Here is a 23,411-nt window from a genome sequence, read left to right as displayed (position 1 = left end):
GATTAGGCTATTGAGTTGGACAATCAGTTATGATCGTGATGAATGACGGAGCAGGCTCGAAGGGCCAAATGGCCTCCTCTTCTATCTGCCATTTTTCTATTTCTGTGCTCTGGTAAATAATATTCTTATCATTTCTGAATGCATAAAGTAGTGGGAACAACAGTTACCTTTTTTAATGGTCTGAACAAAATGAGCTTAACAATTGCCTTAACAAAAAAACATTTGGGGGTGGAAATAGAGAAGATGGTTCTGAATTGAAGCAAGTATTTGGGGAAGAAACACACATTTCAATGCAACAGTTTCTGTCTCAGTTTTGGTAATGATTATGACCAGGTAATCAATCGCCGATGGCCACAGATGTCAAAATCTTCCATTTGAATCTGTAATAAAGGCATTTTGCTGCAACTCTCAGCCCCTAATGGACTTTACTCGCATGCAAGAGAAACACTGATACATTTATCACCTAAATCTTTGGGGGCTTTGAAGCATACTCATCTCCTTGGTCCTCAAAGTATTAAAAATATATCATTTTTCAGAGAGAAGCTTCACTGGAAATCAATTAATCAAACGACATTTGGATCAGTGGAAGTATTTTTCCTTTTGACATATGCACATTGCTCGAGGACACTTCCTTACTCTTGTTTATTTGTTTAAAAAGGCTGTTCAGATTTAATCCTTGGCAGATATCCATTATGCCGATAGGTAGAAAGTCATGAAAGTGCATCAAAGGGCATTTATATTACACAACAACACAGTTGAAATGACAAATCACTGATGCAGTCAATACGAGTTAGCACAGGCACTGATATATACCCTGCCATTTCATTCTTTCTCGCTGCACCAAATTAAATCTTCTGTTTATGATATTTAAATATTTACAAACAGAAAATAATACATTTTAATTGCCACTTATTTTTTGCTGGAAGCAACTGATCAGACTGGCACTTCAGGTTTTCCCCTTGCATTTGTGGGTTTCAATGTTCTCTGTATTTTTTTCCCCCAAGTGCTTAGGTGATTTCTTTAAGCAGACAACCCATTTAGTTTCTTTTTTCCATGAGAATTTTCAGGTGGCTGTGCATGTTTGTATGGTGGGGTCAGCAATATGTCAGACAGGTTGAATTTATACTGGGTTTCTGCTGAAACAGAAAATCCTGTTTTGAATGCCATAAGAGAATGAACGACATGATGAACTACCTCTTTGGGACATTTACGTTAATTGTGGGAAGGCACCATTATATTTTCAAGAGTACAACCACAGTCAACAACTTTGCGAATACTTCTAGCACCTGTCTCATCTGAAAACTAACTTAAGTAAACACACATATTCGCAAGAGGATTCCTAATTTCACATGTTTTATTATGTTTGAAGAGCATTTACAATTCTTAAAGTCAATGAACCTAAAAACATAAAAATAGAATTTTTTTTCAGCTTACAAAAGAAATATATTAGGCAACTTCTGATGTGCGCATTAAAGCCTGGAAATATGTACAAATATGAATATGGCAATAATATAAGTACCATCAGACTTGTTGGTAGCATAATGAATCCTAAAGTAGGTTGAAAAAGTTACTTATTCAAGGCTTGCAGTTTTTGTTCATATAAACACCTGATTTACATCACTGTCATAGTTGTATGGTTACTGTTTGTAATCATTTTTGCTGTGTTCTGCACTAAAAGGATATTCTTTCAACAATTATAGATGGACTCCAGTTTGTACAACTGATTTCAGTATGTTCTGTAAAAAGTACAAAGTTAGTTTGTAACAGATACAATAGTTTTGCTTGTTCAGTGAATTGCCTAAAAATGAACCAAAAATGAAATTATATTTTTACACTGCAACAATAAATATACATTAAAGCCCTTTGGACAGTACATTACAGGAGTGTAGAGTGAAGTCGCAAGATTGTTCAGACTTTTGAATGTTCAATCATAACAATTCTTAATTGAGCTTAACAAGAGAGCATGGCTTCTGAATTGTTCCAGCTGCCTCCAATTCAGTGGAATCATCCCTATAGTACGTAACAGGTCATGAAGAGCTAGCACTGAATGTGCTCAGCAGACATATCTGCAGAAACAGGTCTGCATTTTAGATTTCATTATTTTCTTTTTCAGTTGAAATGAAGTCTTCACGTTTTACCCAGATCACCTCTGCTGCATTATTTTCCACTACACCATTAGCTCCTGCTGCAACTTTTTGCTTTGTAGCAAATGCCATTTTTGCTGGTGATATTTCTGGTGTTTGGAGCATGGATAATTTTCCATTCTCACAAAGTCCATCTTTTGTAAAGCTCATTGCTTTTAGCTGCTCTTGTAATTCTTTTGACAATGTTGAACTTTTCACTGACTGGCAATATTCATCATCATCACTTAGAATATCAGTCTCTTTGACATCTTCCTGCTCTTCATACTTACCAAGATCAAATTGCTCCTCCACCCAACGATCAGTATCATTACAGGTCACTGGTGACTGTGAAGAATCATTACTTTGACTACGTCCAAATAGATCATCTGCATCAATAGTGAATCTGTTCCTGGACAGTCTCTTTTTGCCTAGGCTTCGGCAGGGAACTGAAACTTAGGGAGGGACAAAAATACACAAAATTAGAACCTGCAGCAACTTGCCTGCAGCAAAATCAAAATGTGCTAATAATTTAGCGGCAACTGATATTAACATGATCAATGTCAGTGTTATCACAAATAAATCTAGATTTACTGTAGACAATTTTGCAGAATAATTGCTTAACACATTTGAACAACATTATTTTGTTGTTATTTTAACAGCAATGTTAGCTCACATACAATACGTTAATAACTGCTTAAAAATAGTAACCAGGAGGACTACAGCTGTAAGTGTTCATCCAGATGTATTATTTTTAGTCTATAGATTTTAACAAGTATTAGATATTTATGACAATTTTATTTAATATATTTCATAGAAAATGTGCTGTAATTACTGAGTAAAGGAGAAAGAGCAGTAGTACACTGGGGTGAAAGTGAACCAGACTGGAGTGGCACACACCCAGAACTTACAGCAAGAGATTGGAAAAAGTTTTGCAACTTTGGCCAAAGATCATAGTAAACATCGGTGAGATAACACAAACAGATGTTTATATCCCTTCTCTTGGATTATGGCAAGAGATTGGGGAAGCTATATTTAGAATTTTTCTCTCAATATTTAGCCATCCAAAAACCATCTTTTATTTTGTATGATCATACACAAATGGTCATTAAAATATAGCATACCAATAGATTAATGCTGATCGATGTTTTAAAAGCTGAGGAGTATTGACAATACAAACAGTAATAGGTGAAATCTGCTTCGTCTATCAGTATGATCATAGCTGATCTCTGACCCTAATTCCACATTCCAGCCCAATTTTCATATCCCCTTGGTTGTTCTAGAGTCTAATAGATCTCTTGAAATAGTATCATTTTATTTTCAAGCACACAGTCCCCATCATCTTCTAATAGATAAAAATAGTTTTGGTTTTATAATCTTGTGGTACAATTATCTGCCATTTGACTTTTCCATATGGGCTCATATTTCTAATTACTCAAATTATTAAGTTTAATCATCCATGCCCTGGACTTGTAAATTTGCTGCAATTTCCGAACCAATCCACACTGAGTTTAGACATTCGCTTCTGCTGACAAGATCTGCAATTTGTATTTTTATCTAGATAATGAAGATTTTTAAAAAATAAATCTGGGAAGGAATGTCACAGTATAAAACCGAGAAAGATAAAACTGAGACAAAACTGTTTTAATTTCTGCTTTCATAGTTCAGAAACAGAGAAGCATTGAAAAGTATTTTCACAAATATGGAATTACACACTGCCGCATGACAGGAACATTTTGTAACATGATGCAGTATGAATAATACTTTTGATGCAGATCTGACCCCTAGAATTCTTACCAGCTCGATTCACAACTGGTCTCGCTCCTTTCAGTGCACACAGCCGCTTTCCTCCAAAAGGCATGTATTGCTGGGACTGTGGCAAACTTTCTGTTTTTAGAAGCTGCCTTCGATGTTTGTCACGTAATATAGACTGAACTGCCTTGATAAAATCCCGTTTGCCCTCAGGAGTGCTGAAAATTTCCAAAAAGATGTAAATCATGGGAAAACCTTCTGAAAAAATATTTTAAAAATAAAATTCTATACATTTAGGAATGAAATCTGGCAATGGTAACAACAGGTTACCTGCTACAAAAGTGAAAGGTTGTCTCAGGTCTTCCTTCTGACTCAGATTTTGTGTGAACAATTTCAAAGACACAATCAACCTCCACATCTAAAGGCAAAAAAAGCACATAAAAGCAATGGATTATGAATTGTGACTATGGAAGGCAGTGTTTGAGCTCTTATCATTAAAGGGCCACCTTGTAATACAAGGACAAGATCAATGCAACTTTTAATAGTGAGGACAATGACATTCCCTCAACTCAAATCTTCCTTGTATACATCAGTAATAATTCCTTAGCTTTCTGCTCTGCCTGTAAAATTGGTATCTGGCAGACTGCTGAATTTCTAAAGCAGTTCTTGTGTCATAAATGTGGAAAATTATTAGTTCACAAAAATCAATGATATGGTGTCAACTACAGAAAAAGAAAAGGATAGTTTATTTACTTCAATTGAAGTTCAACCTCATTCAACAGGATATTCATCACCATCCAACTATGGAAAGCAGAGGACATGGAAAAATAATTCCAGTGCATACAGGTCAAGCTGACCTTCATCCTCCTCTCTAAATGAGCACAGCCTCACTTGGATGTTTGCACTCAGTTTCTTTATTGGAGGAAGGAGCATGGCAATGATGGCATGTGGTGTACCTCCTCTCAGCAGAAATGCTAAGTAGTAAAAGTGTTTGGAGGCATGGCCAAGAATATGGCTCAAAGGAGAGAAGTAACAAGGCAAACAACAGGGAAGAACTCCACAGGATATGGCCAATACGGTTTAAAGAATATGCAACGGACGGTGGATCAGGTGGAGGGACATGCAGAGCAAGGCAGAATTGGAGGCCTGGACTGCAATATAGGGTTGGAGGAAGCTGGGGTGGTTGAATGAATTTTGCGGGAAGTTGATGGATTGGAGGACAAGTTAGTTTATGGTGTCATATATTAAATATTTTGATAAATGAATCCTCGCTCCCCATGCCCTTTAGAGTGTTTCATCAGCCAATTTAATGTTAGATATTGCATACATCTCGCCCAAATCCCCCAGATTGATTTCATAAAGTAGATGCAGATAGGTTTGATTTTTATGAAATCAAACATCATGTTTATGAGTAGCAATTTTCATCTGCTTCTTTCATTTATTAACTTTTATGTCTGTGGGAGTTGTAGATAGCACTTGATGCAGATTGCATTTATGTTTTTAGTATTGGGTAGTGGTACTAGAAAGAGCAACAACAGCAGAGAAGCAAAAGCAATAAAAATTGCTTTATATCAGAGGTATTTTGGACACAATAAAATGTTCGTCCTGTTATGACTATTTATGGACAGAAGTAATATTTACCTAAAATTATCTGAGTGGGAGTGTAGTATGAACCTCCATGGGTTTATTCCCTGAACTGTGAAAAGAATAATTCTTGACAGCACATGGCCACCAGAGGGTGGACTTGGAACTTCTTTCAAAAATAAATAATTCTGTCTTTGAAACTGATCTGTTTCAATAGCCAAAGTTATTGCTATACAGCTCAAAACCATCACAATTTTTATGGGCTGCGACTTTCAATACAGTGCCACTCCCCACGCACCATGAGCTCACACTAACAAATATCTGGACTTCAAAATTGAGTCAGTTATTGGTTCCAACTTTATGACAGCAGCACATTTGGTTTCCATGTTCCTATTTAAAGTCTGATATGAGGTTGAGTGTTGAGGCTCCTGCTTTCAGGACCAGGACGTGAGGCAATCTTCTGTTCTCTGTTTATTATCTTGTGTGGTTAACTATCAAGACCAGTGAAACACTCCCAAGGATGTGGGGAGCGAAGGTTCATTTATCAAAATACTTAGCATATGACACCATAAACTAGCTGAAGCAAAAGAACCCCCAAACATAAGGGAGTCTCGAGGAATTGAATTATTTGATGTGTCTACTTTCTACCGCGAATTTTCTTGCCTTTAATGTACACATCTCAGTTCATATTGAATTTATTAATTTGAGAAGTCATGACTGGGTAATATACCCCTACAAATGTATCTTCAATGAAGACAGGAGGTGTCCTTTATGAAAGGAAATCTGCCACCCTTACCTGGTCTGGCCTACGTGTGACTCCAGAGCTACAGCAATATGGTTGACTCTCAACTGCTCTGAGACAAATAGGGATGGACAATAACTGCTGGCCAGCCAGAGACTCCCATGTCCCATGAATGAATAACAAAGAAAACCACAATGGTCCAGCATTCCACTGCAAAAGCTTCAGTCTTGCTGTTGTTTCAGCTATTTTGTTTTGTAGGTATTAGCACAAATTGTGATTTCATACCTGTAGTGGTAACTGATCGAATCTGCAGGGCCTGAGTAGGAATCATATGACGAAATCTGAATGGATCCCGGTCGTCTGAGACAGATACTCTCTGAGAAATGTTTCCCTATTACATCAGGAAAGGTGACATTTTATCTTCAAAATTTACTGGAAGCAAGTAATATTAGAAAAGCAAATGTGCTTCATTGAATGTTTTCTAATAACTGCTCCAAGCAACAATTTAAGTAAGTAAAAGTTAGCAACTGGCCAAAATTGAGCAACAAATTTGCATGAAAAGGTTATTATAGCTATACTAATGACATTGTTAATTTTTTTTAAAAGCAAGGAAGGCATGGATAGCTGTAACTATAGAATGTCTCAATTTACACATTTAACACATCAGCTTCATATTTTTTCCAATCTCCTCCATTCTTAATTTGGGTCTCAATTGGTAGTACTTGTTATTAAACAATGCCTTGTGCTGCAAAGATATTGCATCAACATACAAGCAGGTCTTTAGCCAGACTGACGAGAGACATGGAGCCAAACTTTCATCAATTTAGACTTTTCCTAATTGTGAAATGACTGACAGAAAATCATTTCAAAAATGTTCTCTCCCAAATTATATCAGAACTAAATTATCAATTTATCACCTCTCCCTTCCCATTACTAACATCAACACATTAATCAAAAATGGTTTTCCATTTATTTGACAAATAAATGCTCTACCCTCAGAACATGAAGAAATTAAAATTGGCTGGCCATCATACACTCCTTTATGGCTAATGATTTGCCTGTACAATGTTCTTTACGTGTTAAAAGTCGCAAACGCCCCCCCCATCAGAATTTTTTTTTATTTATCACAGGGTTGTGTGTTTGTAATGTGCTTCTTTACTCAAAGAAAATACCAATTTTAAAAATATCTATTATTCACAAACTTCACATTGCGTATCAGGGTTATTTCTAGAAGCTTGAAAAGTAATCCTTTACTGAGGATTCAATTTGCAATTTTAAAATGAATTTAAATTATTTTGTTGCTCATTTCATATAGAATCTAGTTTACAGAGTTTACCAACTATTTGTGTAGATTATTTCGTTGCTTCATGCCTATGGAATTATGAACTGTGAAACTATGAACTGTGAAACCACACACGGTGGTCATACCAACTACGTAAAAATCATTCTTGATATACAAAAGCACAGAAATCATGTTCAAAGCAATCACTAAACTGCCTTGAAAAGAATTCCGGCATTTTGATGTTTTGTTAATGTAATTAAACAGGTTCTATCAAGATTAAGTAAAACTGTCTCCATAAATCGCTGGCTGAGATTATTTGACAGACTATATTTAGCAATGGGTGCAGAAGGGAACTAGTTCATTTTAGCTACTAATATGGCTTGATAAAGTTATATTTCGATTTAATGTTAGATATTAGCAACATTTTTGTTCTGTGAAATAATTTTAGGCTTAACTGCTATTGACTATGATTCAACTTCAGTTTTGGCCACAGGAATGTTGTCTTGCCATGACTTTACTAAAGACATTTTAAGCCTTGTTTTTCACAACCAAAATAAAAGTGCTTTTAATTACGTTTTTCTTGAACAAAGCATTTATTAAACATACTAAATATAAACTTCTATACCTCATAAAACAGTAATTTACAATAGAAAACTTACCAGTTTCCTTTTCTGCTTGAAACCATCTTTATACACAAGGACAATGGCGGTTTTGAACACTAGAAACAAAGTAAATTAAATATCACTGAAAGAAAAGGTGTAAAGCTATAAAATCTTGTACACAGAAATTCTTTTGCTGCATTCATTCTGTCACTTTTGCATCAATACAAAGTGGTTGTGAGTTTATATCGTGGTAAAATTGGTAAACAAATACATCAAATTGCTGAGCTTATTAAAATCATTGGGAGTCAGACCTCTGTCAGATGGCTATTTCACATTGGTCTAAGTTCCCAAATAATACTGTTAATACAGCAATTTATATTGAATTACATTGCTGGCGCCCAAGTGCAAATCTTTAAATTGCAACGTACCAAATGCTGCTAACTCAGGGTCTTTTTTACACTTCCCAAAAGATGTAGGTGGATTGAGCCAAGTGATTGTACAATGGAAAAGAAGGTCCCCCATTGAAAGGTCCACAACCTGTAAATTAAAGGGACATCATATATATTTATAACATATGGGGCGAGATTCTCAGGCCTCCCACCTGCGTTTCCCACTGGCGGGAGGTGGCACATTATTTGCTAGCAGTGGGATTCTCTGGTCACACCTCTATCAATGGAAATTCCCACTGACGTCACTCCATGCCAGCGGGAATCCCATGGGCGTTTGTGCACTGCTGGCAGGACCAGAGAATCCCGCCAATGTGAATGGTCAGAGAATTCCAGCCCTGATACTTATACACGCAAACACACACAATGATCTTACAAATGTCTGTGATTCTCAAACGGTTTGTAACCACATCAGTTTTCTATTAGAAAAGTGGGGTGAATGGCTGCCATCAGAGATGCCTTATATCTTTCTTCTTGACCAACCCAGTATGAAGCCATATTAGATAGTGTTACGCTGCTACTTTTCAGACAGTTTTTCTAAGAATTTTTTTACAAAGATACAAACATGTTAAGAATTTTCAAAGATTCAGAATTTGCTGAAAACTTACCAGCTTTTGAATTTTATAGTTATTGATGTGCAAATTCATCAACAGCATGCAGCAAGGAAAAGATGTCCTGTAAATTAACATCAGCTTTGCAGAAAAGCCATCTTGGACTTCACCTCCCATGATGCTCATGGAAGTTGCTGCATTTGCACATTGACTACACATTAAACTTGCCACAGAACGTCAAGCTGAATAATTCATAGCTTAAGTAATCTTCAAACAATATGATACCTGTTAACAATTGCCAATCAATCTCTTTCCACAATGGATGCACAGTTAGAAATGGAATCATATTCTTTCAGCTTGTGATTTGTACTTTTAGATTTTAAAAATGACACTGTATTTTTTCTTTAAATTTCTTATTTTTCTTTTGTTTTTATTTTCCTTATCCAATCTGTCGTTTCCTCTTTATTTCACTTCCTATATCTTAAATTATATTGAATTCACACATTCACCCATTTCTCTGTGCTTGCTCTGTTTATTTCATTGATCATTCCATTGCTCACCAAGGTTCAAGTTGCCCTGCTCCCTCCATTATCATTTCACATTCCAGCTGTAAATATAGGAACAAGTCAAACTACCAGGGCAAGCTGTAAGATGCTTCACTCCAGCAAATTCTGAGTCATTGCAATGCTTACCACCAGCCTGCTCTCTTTATTTCTCTGTGAAGTGCCTGGAAATTTTTGTGTATAAAGGTGCTATACAATTGCAAGCTGATGCTTTTTGGGTGCAGAGGATAGGCAATGAAAAGCAATTAGCAAAATGTAGGGAGGATGACAGTTGCATTAAATGTTTAACACTAGGCTTTTGGTATTGTTAGATCAGATCAATTATTTTTACGAAGATGACATCTGTTTCAGACTTTTTCGGAAAAATGAAAATTTCAATTAATTAGAAGTGTAGCCAATGGTTTGTTATCAACCGTTGACCACTTCGACTTGCCAGTAGTAGTTTAGGTGAAGAAAAGTAACTGGGTTTCATTTTCTAATTACAAATTTGTTTCAATTAACTTTTTCCTTTTTTTCAACTCAGGGATGGCTGGGCCAGTGTTATTGTCCATCTATAATTGCCCTGGAATTGAGTGGCTTGCTATGCCATTTTCAGAGGGCATTTAAGAGTCAACCACATTGCTATGGGTCTGGAGTGACATGTAGACCACATAATGTGAGCGTGGAAGATTTCCTTCCCTAAAGGGCATTGGTGAACCAGATGGCTTTTTACGATAATCGACAATGGTTTCATGGTTCATAATTCATCATTAGACTTTTAATTCCAGACTTTTTTGATCGAATTCAAATTTCACCATCTACCATGGTGGGATTGGAACCTGATTCCCCAGAGAATTACCTTAGGTCTCTGTATTACTAGTCCAGTGACAGTATCACTGCTGCTACATAACTTATTCTGTTAGGTTGTTTTTGCCACATTGTAACTGAATGGGGCAAAGTCATTGCCCATGCAGTTGCAGTGCTTATGATGTAATTTCCAGCGACACTACAGGTAGCTATCTGCATTAAAGAGCATTGTTTAGAATGCCTGCTATTCATTGCCCCACTCCAAATCCTTTGCTACCTCACTTGGTAATCCCCTCGCTGTTTCGCTTATTGCCCTGCTCACCTCTCACTCGCTGTCCCTCTTGTTGACCCTCTTGCTGCTCAATGCCCTGCTCCAAAGACCTGACACCTCACTATGTCACTCACTACCCTGCTCTCTGACGAGCAGTAAGTGGAGTAAGAAATCTCAACACCAGGTTAAAATCCAACCAGTTTATTTGATAGTAATCCCACAAGTTTCAGAAACGATGTTCCTTTGTCAGGTGTGTGGAAGGTTCAATACGAAATGTGAACCTTCCACACACCTGGCGAAGGAACATCGTTTCTGAAAACTTGTGGGATTACCATCAAATAAACTGGTTGGACTTTAACCTGGTGTTGTGAGACTTCTTACTGTGGTTACCCCAGTCCAACACTGGCATCTCTACATCATAGCAGTATGTGGGGCAGCAAGCGATGCATTGAGGGGAATGGTGAGCAAAAAGTAAGAAGTTGCAAGAGGTAGCAAGGTGGGAGGCAACCAAAGCAGCAAGCAGGGCAGCGAAGGAAGTGGCAAACAGGGCAGCAAGTGAAACGGCAAAGGATGCCCTAATTGAATTGGCAAATGGAGCAAGGAGGTGAGGTGGACTTGCTGTTCCAGGATAACAGGCTCACAACGATGGCACCAGTGGCATCAGTTTCTTGTTCCATTGCAGTGGAAGTATTGCTATTAGAGTCAGATAGTGATTTTTATATTTTGTTGAGTTTCCAAAGTAGTCCTGTATATCACATACTCCACCCCTCCTCCTGCTCATCTGCTGCTGAAACTCTCATCTAATATTCTAATGAACTGCTGGCTATCCACCACATAGCCTTGGCAAACTTGAGATCATCCTAAATTCTGCTGTGCATGTTCTTAGGTACATCAACTCCTGAGCACCTATCATCCCTGTGCTCACTGACCAACATTAAGAAAAAGCCAGATTTGAAAATTTTCGTCCTTGTTTTCAAATCCTTCCATGACCTTGCCCCTCCATACCTCTGCAATATTCTGTTGTCCTTCAGCCCTCCGACATATGTGAGCTTTTAAGAAGCAGCAATATTATTCGCTCCACCATCTGTAGAGACCTCTCCTTCAGCTCTTGAGCTCTGGAATTCCTTCCCTAAACCTCTCCACCTCTCTTTCCTCTTTTAAGAAGCTCCTTAAAACCTACCTCTTTGACGAAGCTTTTAGCCACCAGCTACTGCGGCTGGTTATCAAATTTTGCTTCACAATGTTGCCGTTAAGTGCCGAAGGATGTTTCACTACATAAATTGTGCTTTGCAAATATTGGTAGCTGCTATTGTCTACTTTTGTGTGAAATAATCTTTTAACATGTGCAGGTTTAATACATTGTTTGACAGGAGGGACATTTGATTGCACTCCTCTCTAAAGGAATAGAGAATTATCTTCCCTATACCCTTTATGTGACTCCAATCTCTGTTACCATAATATTTCATAAATAAAACCTGGGTTAAAGACTCTGGTGCAAATATCTCTCCCACCATTAACTTTCCCAGGTTAGCTTATGATTCCTGTTCATTGGCTCACTTCATGGCTCATATCAAGCGATAAAATTAAATATCTCAAGAATTTTTAACAATGAATCAAACCTTTATTATATAAAAGATAATAAATTAAATCATCTGCTTGATTCTAATAAATGTTATAGAATGCACAATCTGACTGTTGCATGCATCTACAGCTGCTTAACAGGATATATAGTTTTAAGAATGGGTTAAAGTCATAATTTTGTATCTGAAGATCACAACATAATTAGGCACATATTAAGGCATTATTAACCTGGTTCTTCGGAAGAGGTCACCTTCAGCACAAGAAATAAGGAGAACCATGAAATGAGAGGGAAGGAAACAGCTTAATGAAACACATACTGTGATAGTATGGATGAAAGTTGTGGAGAAACTCACAGTCGGTACTTTCCTCTATCATTTCAACATAATAACAGCAAGTGAGGAAGATAATCTAGTTTGTGTCAGTCAGGGCACTGGCAAGGAATGAAGTTATATAAAAAGTGTGTACGCATTCCAGGAAGTTAAACTGAATACTTTCCTCACCTCTTTTTTCTCTCCAGTTTGCTCAGATATCAGCTGGTCAAACACAGCACCATATTCTTCATGTAATTTCTGCATTTCATTTATGTGGCTTGCTACTTTATTCATGGCTTTCATCGCCACTGAAAGGTAAATAAAAAAGGATTTTACTGCGTTCCAAGAAGCGATTTTGCACTTACTTAGATGTTTGCTGTACAAGAAACAATGCATTTATTTTCAAACACTTTATAAAATTTCATGGCTGACAATAGTTGAATTGGACTCACTGATGGCTTTGTCCCTTGTGAAGTAATTTGCTAATACGAATGCAAGGGATTTCCCTCTTGGTTGAGTGGAAAGGTAGGCACTATGGAGTGGTATGCAGGCCAGGGAGACTGCAGATTCCATTCCAGACCACGGCATTAGTCCATTTCAGTTGGGTCAGGGTATGATACTACAATTACTCAGAGTATCCAAGGCTTGGACACAAAGTATTAATTAAAAATACATCCCATTTCTGATCACTATTGGAGCCCCGATTTCTATGCAGCTGGACTTTACTGGTGTATTTAGGCCCTGACCCCCCAGTATGACAATTCGAAACACACGCCCTTGATTTCTTTGCAGTGTTGTAAGATCTGGAAACAAAATGACCAGTTTTCTCACCACAAACACACTGCCATTTTTGGGAAAGTTTCTCCTGCAGTGTCTACTTCAGGATACCACTTTTTAGGAAGTAGGTAAATCCATAAGAGAGGGTGCTGAAAATATACCAGAGGATTATTGGAGAAGTTGGGACAGTTTTCCTTGAAAAGAAAGGTTGAGAGGAGATTCGATAGAGGTATTCAAAGTCATGAGGGGTCTGTAGATAGCAGACAGCGAGAGAAACTGTTCCCATTGGTGGAAGGATCAAGAACAGGAGAGCACAAATTTAAGGTAACTGGTAAAATAAGCAATGTCGACATCAAGGAAAACTTCTTCACACAGCAAGTGGTTAGGATCTGGAATCCATTGCATGAGAGTGTGGTGGAGGCAGGTTCAATTGAGGCATTTAACAGGGAATTAGATTATTATCTGAAAAGAAAGAATGTGCAGGTCCACAGAGAAAAGGGAGGGGATGGTGGGGAGTGGCACAACATGAATTGCTGCTTCAGAGAGCTGGCACAGACAGGAAAGGCCAAATGGCTTCCTTCTGTGCTGTAACTGTGATCACTGCCACAACACCAAGTGATAATCTAGTCTGCATAACGCTGAGTGATTAGGATGGCTAGTTGCGGCAACAAAAGTATAAGTGGATTTATAAAGTCAAGAAGGTATTTTGTATAGATTTAAAGAAAGCTTATTTCAGGAAATTCTGATGAATTTCTTTAACCTTTTTCTGATGTCAATTCTTTTACTACTTACAATTATGTCTTTTGTTGCAGAGCTGCTATTATTTCTTCTTCCCTATCCATCAATACCATTCAAAGAATATACAGAGACTGAGGTATTTTTATTTTCCCTTGACCGAGCAGTACTTATAATACTTCACAGTAATTTGAACCATTTTTATTTTTATTTTCTTGGCTTTCCAGGCCAAGGAACAACATTTTCTGTTTATGCTCAGCAAGAATGTGATAAACACAGTTGTAGTCAAATACCCACCCTGAAGATTGGCATGGGAAGCATCATGAAAAAGGACTAATTTCATGTTTTTTGGCAACCTGCATTTGCCTTTCCCTGAATTTAATTTCTTTCATGTTTTGTTTTCACTCCTCAATTGTAGCGTGTTTCATCATAATACTAAGTTTCATACATCATAAGTGGCATTGGGTGTTGTCTGAGCGCATAACCAAGTTAATTATCCAGTCAAGTTTCTCAACTGCTCGGTTTTTTTGGATAGAAGATCATCTTTTTATGAGGGCCTGGCACAATTTACCTGGATACAATTAACAATTTCAAAGTGATTCATGGTTACCCCCGATCTATTCTGCTTACTGTCTAAACCTATGCGTTTAAAATCCCAAATATTACATCCAATCTTAAATTCTTCTTTTATCTTGCTTATAATAAAGTGCTCAAATTCCACAGATCCCCTTCCCATAGAAAATCATTAATGTACACCATAAGAATGTCAACTCGTTTCTCTATGATTCCACTACAGCACTGCAGGATCTGCTTTCAGCCGAATACAATCTACTTTCCAGCGAGACCAAACTGAGAAATACCAGACTACCAATGCATCACTTGATCCATAAACACATTGTTTCCACAGTTTCCCTTCTATATCACTCACTTTTTCAGGTGGTTTCATATATATTTCTGAAATTCTTCACCCTACAAAGATTCACCTTTTGTATCAATTGACTTGCACTCTCATGAATAATTGGCTAGAGAGCTAAGAAAATCTTCAGGATCATTTTCCTGGCACATAGGAGTCCATTCTAACATCTAGATAATCAATTCCCTTATCAAAGCCCTGATCCACTAGTTTTGCTTTAGTTTTATATGTCCAATCAAGAAGTACTTTTTCCATACAGTGGATGTAATATTTGGGATCTTAAATGCATAGGGTTAGACAGTAAACAGAATAGGTCAGGGGTAATCATAAATCACTTAGAAACTGTTAATTGTATCCAGATAAATTGTGCCAGGCCCTCATTAGAAAGATGATCTTCTATTCAAAGAAGAAACTAAGCAGTTAAGAAGCTTGACTGGATCGTTAAATTAGTCCAATCAAGAAGTACTTTTTCCATTCACATCCACCTATATGATAAGCTGGCTCACCCCTATCTGGTACTTCAAGGTAGACACCAAATTCTTTCCAACTATCAACCCTTTTTGTTTTGCCTCTCTTATCAATTTATCTTCAAATTTGTTTGTGATCACCAAAACTTCCTGATCATGAGGGTTTCTACTACAAGGGTCATTCTTTGATTGTTCTGCAGTCCTTGTTCTGGCCAAACTGTGGCTTCCACATGCTTACCCTGTCTCTTTCTGGACTACTGCTAATGATCTCTCCCTTCCAGAGATTCTGTTCCAGTATGGTATCTTTTCCGAGAACCAGTGTCGCATCCAGATCCACAACGGAAACTCGCACTGTCTTTTCTAGCTTTCCACATTTTTACACCAGTTTGCCAGTCCATTGACTTATCCATCATCTTGAACATTTAGCCAATGTCTGAACTTGCTGATGCCTTTTCATGCTCTCCTTACAATGATCAAATCCCTCCATTTACTGGACCCTCTAGTATGCATGTTACCCTAGTACTGACTTTTGTTATTTGTCCTTTGGAAAAATGTTCCTACCCTAGGATATTGTCTATTGTTATCCAGCCCCTTGATCTACTGTATTCTCCTTCTCATAACCATCAAAGATGAGTATGTGATGTACAGATGTCCCTTCATTTTCTTCTGATTGCTCAGATTCCATAAGTTTATAATCAATTCTGATTATTCTAGATTACATACCCTAATAATTTGATTCCCTTGTTGGATAATTACTTTCTCCCCATCACTGCCTATCACTTCACCTGGAACTTTCTACTCTTCCTGATCCTCTCTTTCATAGATTACTAAAAGTTTGTCTCTGACTGTCTGCTCATTGAATTTTTGCTTAATGGATGCCATTGTCACTGAAAGTAGGCCATTCAAGCGCGCAAAGTGTGACCAGACATTACAGAAGGTAGTTCAGGATCTTTCCCATAGACCAACTGATATGGACTACAGCTCTCAACCATTTGAACCTAATTCTTTGCATGGATTGCCCATGCCAGGACAGATGTTATCTGACCAACCAAGTTGCAAGCCAAGATCTAATGGAATACCTCATCCATCACCACGATTTCTTTCACAAAACCTAGCACTGAAATGTCTTTCAGCTGTAGTGTTCATATTTTCACACCTTTGTAAATTCATCATTGGCAAATTCCACGCAAATCCCTATTGTCAGTCAGGTTTTCAGCCAGGGCCCCAATCTGGTCCCTATCCATTTTCATAATTTCATCCACGATCATTCTTTTGTCTTTGTTATGCATTATTGTAGAAATATTGCAGTTTCTATGAAATGTAAAATGAAAATATTTCTATTCTTGTTCCACATCTTTAAATCCATAGCTACTACTTCCCATGCTCATGTGATACTTAAATAGGTGATGGTGTCCTCCAATACATTTTCCATATATTATACTTTTTACTAATTTGTGGTTGCACATCCACAGTAAGGGTCGAAGTTCTACTTGCTTCAGTTTTGGGGATGACAACACATTAAAGTCACTGCAAAGAGTGGTGATTTCATCAAGAATAGCTGCAGTAAGCCACTTTATTAGTACAGATGCAGTGTCTAGCGAGATAATCTTGCTAAGCAAGCCAACCATGAAAAAGGAACAGATGAAATTTGACATGGAACATGATAAAGCAGTTGTCTCTGGAAAGTCAGATAATTTGCAGTTTATCTAGACAGGATATCATTGCATCCCTTTAACAAAATCTAGTATTCTTAATCAGAATATTAAAGAAGTGTTAATGGCATTAGGTGATAGATATTTGATAAAAAAGAAAATGATCTTAAAATTACATCGATAATTTGCTCATTCTTCTCGTCACTGATTAAAAATTCTACAGGATGCAAGTGTAGTTTTTTTTAAGCATATCATCACACACACTTTTCTCCTTTTTGGGGAATAGTGACAAATAATGAAAGGATTCCTGAGTTGATTATCAGCACACTGAACCGTGTTATGAATACTCTTTCCATGGCCAACAAGTCCTGGTATTGGACTTGAACCCGGAAATTCTGGTCTAGAGGCAGGGATGCTACCAGTGTGCCATAAGTTCACATAGCGTTTATTAAAGCGATTATGGAAAACTCTATTTGAGACAATGCACCATTTAATGATATTTTGAATCATATCTGAAATATCAATATTCCCTGGGCATTCCTGGGTTAATTATTAGTCTGCTCCTGTTATCTGCCAGATCTGCCAAAAAGATCTTTGTTTTTATTTTTGTCTGTGATTCCTCTGTTGTATTGATGCGTGCACTGATATCTGAATCCTCCATCTTTTGTGACACCGCCAAATGTCCCAATTGTGCCACAAAGACTGCATTCCCAGAATTTTTTTTAAAGCATCCAACATCTGCTCCAAAAGTGTATCTTTTTCTGAGAGGCTAGCTCCAGTTCAGGCCAGGAGAATATCCATGTACGACACTATCACAATCCGATTATTTGGATGCAAGAACTGAACAAGGAGTTTCCAAATTTTGCAATCTTTTAAACAGACTGTTAACTTTCATGATGTATTCCTCTATTCCTTCTTTAACATTCTGATTAGGGATACTAGATTTTGTTAAAGGGATGCAATGATATCCTGTTTAGGTAAACTGCAAATTTACTAACTTTCCAGGGACAACTGCTTTATCATGTTCATATTCTTAATGAAATCACCACTCTTTGCAGTGACTTTAATGTGTTGTCATCCCCAAAACATCCATATTTCTAAATTTATCACAGTCTGACCATGCCTCACATGCACATCATCTCTCTTACAATTTTTTATCCATAAAGCTTAATAAATGATCTAAACCTTTTTCTGTGACCAACTGACAGCCAATTGCTCAGAAAATACCTACCAATTTATCATTCTCTCATATGAATCAACAGTATCAAGGCCATACCTCATTTTCTCCTTGGTAAGGATGTGACCTGTGTTTATACATCTGCTTTTTACCTTTGGCCATAACGTTCAGATTTAGAGCACATTGGTGGGAAATCATACCCTGACACTTTGCACTCGGTTTCAGCGAAGTTACTCAAATTACAACATTCTGTGTGAAAAATAATTCTTAAGTTTCCAATTGTCACCTTTGAACAATGATTCTCTGCTATCATGTTAAATGCATGCAAGTCAGACTTTGAAGTATGAAATAAGGGACAGATATTTCCCTTGAGTGTGAATTTATTGTCAGGACGCAGCATTTCAGATCTTTGGCTCTTAACCATCCTCCTAGTGTCCCAGCTGCCTCTCTTTATACGCGCTCTCAGTCCTTAGTCAAATAATGCCCTTCAATTGTGTATATCTTTAACAACAAAATCAACCAACTATTAACATCACACCAACATGGCTCTTCATCAATGTCACAATCTAAATAAACAGGATGGAATCAAATTTCTAAATAGCCAATTTATTGAAGACTAGCAACACTGCATTGGAGAATGGAGTTCTTGCCTCTGGGCAATTGCCATGAGTTGTTCAGAGGAAGAAAATCCAGCATGCCAGAATTCTGAAACTGATATCCTTTCTGGGAAATCAGGGCCTGCTCTTTAGCCACTGCTGATCATGAGTCAAGCTGAGTCTTTGTCAAGTCTATAAAAACAGCAATAACATTGGCACTTATCCAACAAAAGCCAAAAAAAAGGTTATGGTTGTTGCAAACAATCATCACAGCTCCAGGACATTGCTGTCTGAGTGCCTCAGGGAGGTATCCTCGATTCAAGTGTCTTCATCTGCTTCGTCAATAACTGTCCCTTCATTATAAGGCCAGGTTTGGACTCATCATTCATCATTCCACAGTATTCACTACCATTCACAATTCCTGCAGTAATGAAGTGGTTTACTGCAGAACCTGGATAATACCAAGGGCTGTCAAGTGGCTTGTAACATTCACAAAGTGCTTGATAATTATCTAAAACAAGATGAAGCTCAGTAATTTTCCCTTACGTAATAAATAGCACAGACATTAGCTATTCAGCATCAATGCTCCACTTGAGCCACCTCCCATCATTCCTGATCTAATTCTATCAGGATAACTTTCTGACTCCTTCGTATACTTACCTAGTTTCCCCTTAAATACACCAAGAGCACTTTCAATAGTACCACCCACAACACTTTTAAGGCTGCCACCTACCAGAAGTTGAATTGGAACAGCCATGTCAACATTGATTACACAAAAAGGGTTGCGATTGGCCACTTTGCAATGAACGGTTCACCTCCTGACTCCTCAAAGCCTAACCACCAAGAGAGAAGCAGCATCACTACAAAGTTCACTATTGTCTATTCGATAAAACTAGGGATAGGCTATAAACATAGCTATCCAAGCATAGCTTATGTCCCATGAATAAAGTATCAACTAATCCTTCCTTTCAACCTCCCAGTAGACATTGCACTACAGTGAAAATCCAAATTCACTAGATTTAGAGATGAAGAATGGTCATTTGTGCAAAATTCTGGAAAATCACAGCAGACCATGGAACTATACACATTAGTCATCAACTTATGGAGAGAAGGAGAGAAAATTGGTTGTCACTTGTTCAATCTTCCAAGAAACTGCATATTTGGCTGGTCATTCTAAAATCATAAATGAAAACCAATAAAAACATTCATATACTTACTAAGAGATATATCTTTTTGCTTCAGTTAATGCTTTAGATTAGTATGAGAAACTACAATATTTCTGTAGCAACATGAAGATAGGTAGCAGGGCAGCACAGTGCTTAGCACAGCTGCCCCACAGCGTCAGGGACCCGTTTCAATTCCCGGCTTGGATCACTGTCTGTGTGGAGTTTGCACATTCTCCCTGTATCTGCATGGGTTTCCTCCTGGTGCTCTGGGCTCCTCCCACAGTCCAATGATGCATGTTAGATTGATTGGCCATTCTAAATTGACCCTTGGTGTCAAAGGGATTAGCATGGTAAATACAAAGGGTTATGGGAATATGGCCTGGGTGGGATTGTTGTCGATGCAGACTTGATCGGCGAATGGCCTCCTTCTGCACTGTAGGGATTCTATGTTTCAATAATATACAGGTTTTATCGAAGATATTCTATATAACTGAAAATATTATGACTACATGAAATCAGGTTATTACATTGATATGTTATTGTTAAAAATGAATACAATGTTAGTGATTCACCATTTCTGAATTCATGAAAATCTGTCAAGTTCCCATTAAATCCTGAAAATGTTACTGGATTGATTGGTATGGCATGACCATTGTTTCTGAGAATGTGCAAACATCACGCAGGAAGACAATGTCATACTCTTCTTTCTGCAGAGCTTACTCATAACTTTATTTCTATTGATGGCGAATCACCATGGATTCCTTTCACAAGCTTTATTTAAGTACATTGAACAGGGAACAAATATCCAGTTTGACAAAAGCTTTTCTGAGCTTGTAATGACTGTATAATTTCTAAGAAACTCTCACTGACTTAGTTTTGGCTCGAGATAGCAATAATCATCCCGTGACTCTGTCATATTGATCCATGGGCCAATGTTTTTAGGATTTCATGATGTGGAAATGCTGGCATTGGACTGGGGTAAACACAGTAAAAAGTCTGACAACACCAGGTTTAAGTCCAACCGATTTATTTGATAGTAAACTCACAAGCTTTCGGGGTTTGTCCCTTCCCTTTGTCCTTTCACCTGACGAAGGGACAAACCCCGAAAGCTTGTGAGTTTACTATCAAATAAATCGGTTGGACTTAAACCTGGTGTTGTCAGACTTTTTACTGTGTTTAGGATTTCAGACATCACAGAAAACAGTGCCTGTTTTTGGTCATCTGAAGGATTCACCACTGACCCTCTCCCAGCTACAACAAACCATTGGCTCAGTACAGAAGTCAAATATTACCCACCCTCCCAAAATCAGCAAGCAGCAGAGTTGCATCTGAAGTTTACTGGTTACTTGCAAATAAGATCCAAATAATATCTGAAAATGTTTTGGGCTTCCCAACACAAGGCTTTGAAAGTACGTCACAGCGACTACACCAACTTTGCACCAATTTGGGACAATAAGGTGTGCCCCAAACCAGAGTTTTCTAAACTTAAACATACCTCCAGAATATAGGATTGGAGTCATGTAAAAGACAAAACAGATGAGGAAAAGTTTTTGATCTTAGTATTTCTGTGACAGAATGTTAATAGTAGTAAGATAGGTTGTACTAGCCTTAAAACAAAAAAGACAGATGTTGGAAAAACAGTGATAATAAATATGCAGAAGTAAAGCATTTTCATTTGGGATAAAACCTCATTCTGTTATTTTCATAATTTAAGGAAATGGGTATTTTCCTCAACTTGCCAGCCAGCAGTCTTAGCAGGATAATAACTTGTCATAAAACTAAATTTGTTTTAGATAAAGACACAAGTATACTGTCATTTTTTTTTTATTCATTCATGGGACAATGGATGTTGCTAGCTGGCCATCATTTATTGCCCATCCCTAGTTACCCAATGAGGACAGTTGAGAGGCAACCACATTGCTGTGGCTCTGGAGTCACAAGTAGGCCAGACCAGGTAAGGATGGCAGGTTTCCTGAACCAGATGAAGAACAGCTTTTCCGACAACAATAGTTTCTTGGTCATCGGTAGATTCTTAATTCTAGATTTTTTTTTCTGAATTCAAATCCCACCATCTGCCGTGGTGGGATTCAAACCCGCGCCCCCAGGATATTAACTGAGTTTCTGGATCACTACCCCAGTGATAATACCACAGGGTCATCACCTCCCTTAAATTCCATGGATATGAAACTACAGGATATATTTTGTTTCGCTAGACATCGGGAAGGCAGGTATCCTGAGCTACGGTTACGCTGTCTTGTGCTTCTGTTTTGTGCTTTAGCCTCATTAAGGGTCCAGATTAAATGAAATCTAGCCTGAAGGCAACTCTGTGGTTTCCATGCAAGTTTACTCTCTGAATTTTTCAAGCAAGGGAAGCTACATGTGCAAAAGGGCTCTGAAAGTGCCAGGAATTTTCTATGTTGTTTTTCTGTTGCAATTTTACAGTACATTGCTGATTACACTAGAAGTGTAACAAATTGAAAGGCATAAAAGCAAACAAACAGCAATATTTCATTTATAAATATTACAAAGAAAGGAAATGTTGAAAACACTTAGATCAGGAAGAATCTGTACAGAGAAGCAGAGTAACATGTCAGGTCAATGATTTTTCATCAGAACAATGGTCCATCTCTGTAGTATTGCACATAGGGAGTGAAGATCAAGAGCAGGATTCAGGTCATGACATTTTAACGTGCAGTTAGGGGAATAGGGATAACTGGACCTAGGCAGGAAAAAGTGAAGAAGAGAAGAGGGAAGCAAAGAGAGGGGGAGACAGGGAATTGGGAATGGGAAGAGAGTGAGGGAGAGAAATGAGGGGAGGACAGGATGAGCAAATGGAGGGGAGTAGGGATCAAGGGATGGAAGGAGCAAAAGCTAGGTCAAATTGTGTGGAAGATTAGCTGACAACTCTCTCAACTAATTAGCTATCACTCCTCTACTGGAGCAGTCTGTGTGAATGAGAACATGATCAAAGCACAAATCAAGTACTAGCTCCACTACAGATGTCAGTTTTTACCTCACTGAGATTGTGGCAAGGCCAGTTTTCCTGTAAGAATGATCTTAACAAAACAGATAGGAGGGGAAAAAGTGGTCAGTTAGTTAACAACATTATTGTTAGCCAAGAAAATGCAAGGTTAGAAATGAATACGTCTGAACATCAAGATTTAACAAAGCTGATTCTGATTTTAATTATATTTATTTTAACTGAGGAGTGGGTGCAAGCTGTTAGGCTTATTCATGTCTCTGGGGTATGGGATAAAGTGTACACTGCTCATTATCTGTGGTCTATCATGAAAGCATTTAAGATTTTTGGAGATGATTAGGCCCAAAATATAGGCAT

General features: G+C 37.8%; 1 protein-coding gene across 10 annotated transcripts in view; it reads right to left on the bottom strand.

Annotated features, from left to right (window-relative positions):
- Nucleotides 1–1,336: 1,336 nt before the first annotated feature.
- Nucleotides 1,337–23,411, bottom strand: part of LOC145353309 (rho guanine nucleotide exchange factor TIAM1-like) — a 324,742-nt gene continuing 302,667 nt past the window's right edge. For all 10 annotated transcript variants that reach the window (XM_080203944.1, XM_080203943.1, XM_080203950.1 and 7 more), the window contains 7 exons: nucleotides 12,781–12,899; nucleotides 8,511–8,619; nucleotides 8,140–8,198; nucleotides 6,484–6,589; nucleotides 4,203–4,290; nucleotides 3,918–4,090; nucleotides 1,337–2,575 (listed from right to left, as the gene is read on the bottom strand). In XM_080203944.1, coding sequence (XP_080060070.1) covers nucleotides 2,088–2,575; nucleotides 3,918–4,090; nucleotides 4,203–4,290; nucleotides 6,484–6,589; nucleotides 8,140–8,198; nucleotides 8,511–8,619; nucleotides 12,781–12,899 — 1,142 coding nt within the window. In that variant the 3' untranslated portion in view covers nucleotides 1,337–2,087. The remainder of the gene's footprint in view (nucleotides 2,576–3,917; nucleotides 4,091–4,202; nucleotides 4,291–6,483; nucleotides 6,590–8,139; nucleotides 8,199–8,510; nucleotides 8,620–12,780; nucleotides 12,900–23,411) is intronic.

Source organism: Carcharhinus amblyrhynchos, chromosome 15 (assembly GCF_965287045.1).
Source record: "Carcharhinus amblyrhynchos chromosome 15, sCarAmb.v2.hapA, whole genome shotgun sequence".
NCBI classification, from domain to species: Eukaryota; Metazoa; Chordata; class Chondrichthyes; order Carcharhiniformes; family Carcharhinidae; genus Carcharhinus; species Carcharhinus amblyrhynchos.
This window is presented reverse-complemented; position numbering and strand designations above follow the sequence as displayed.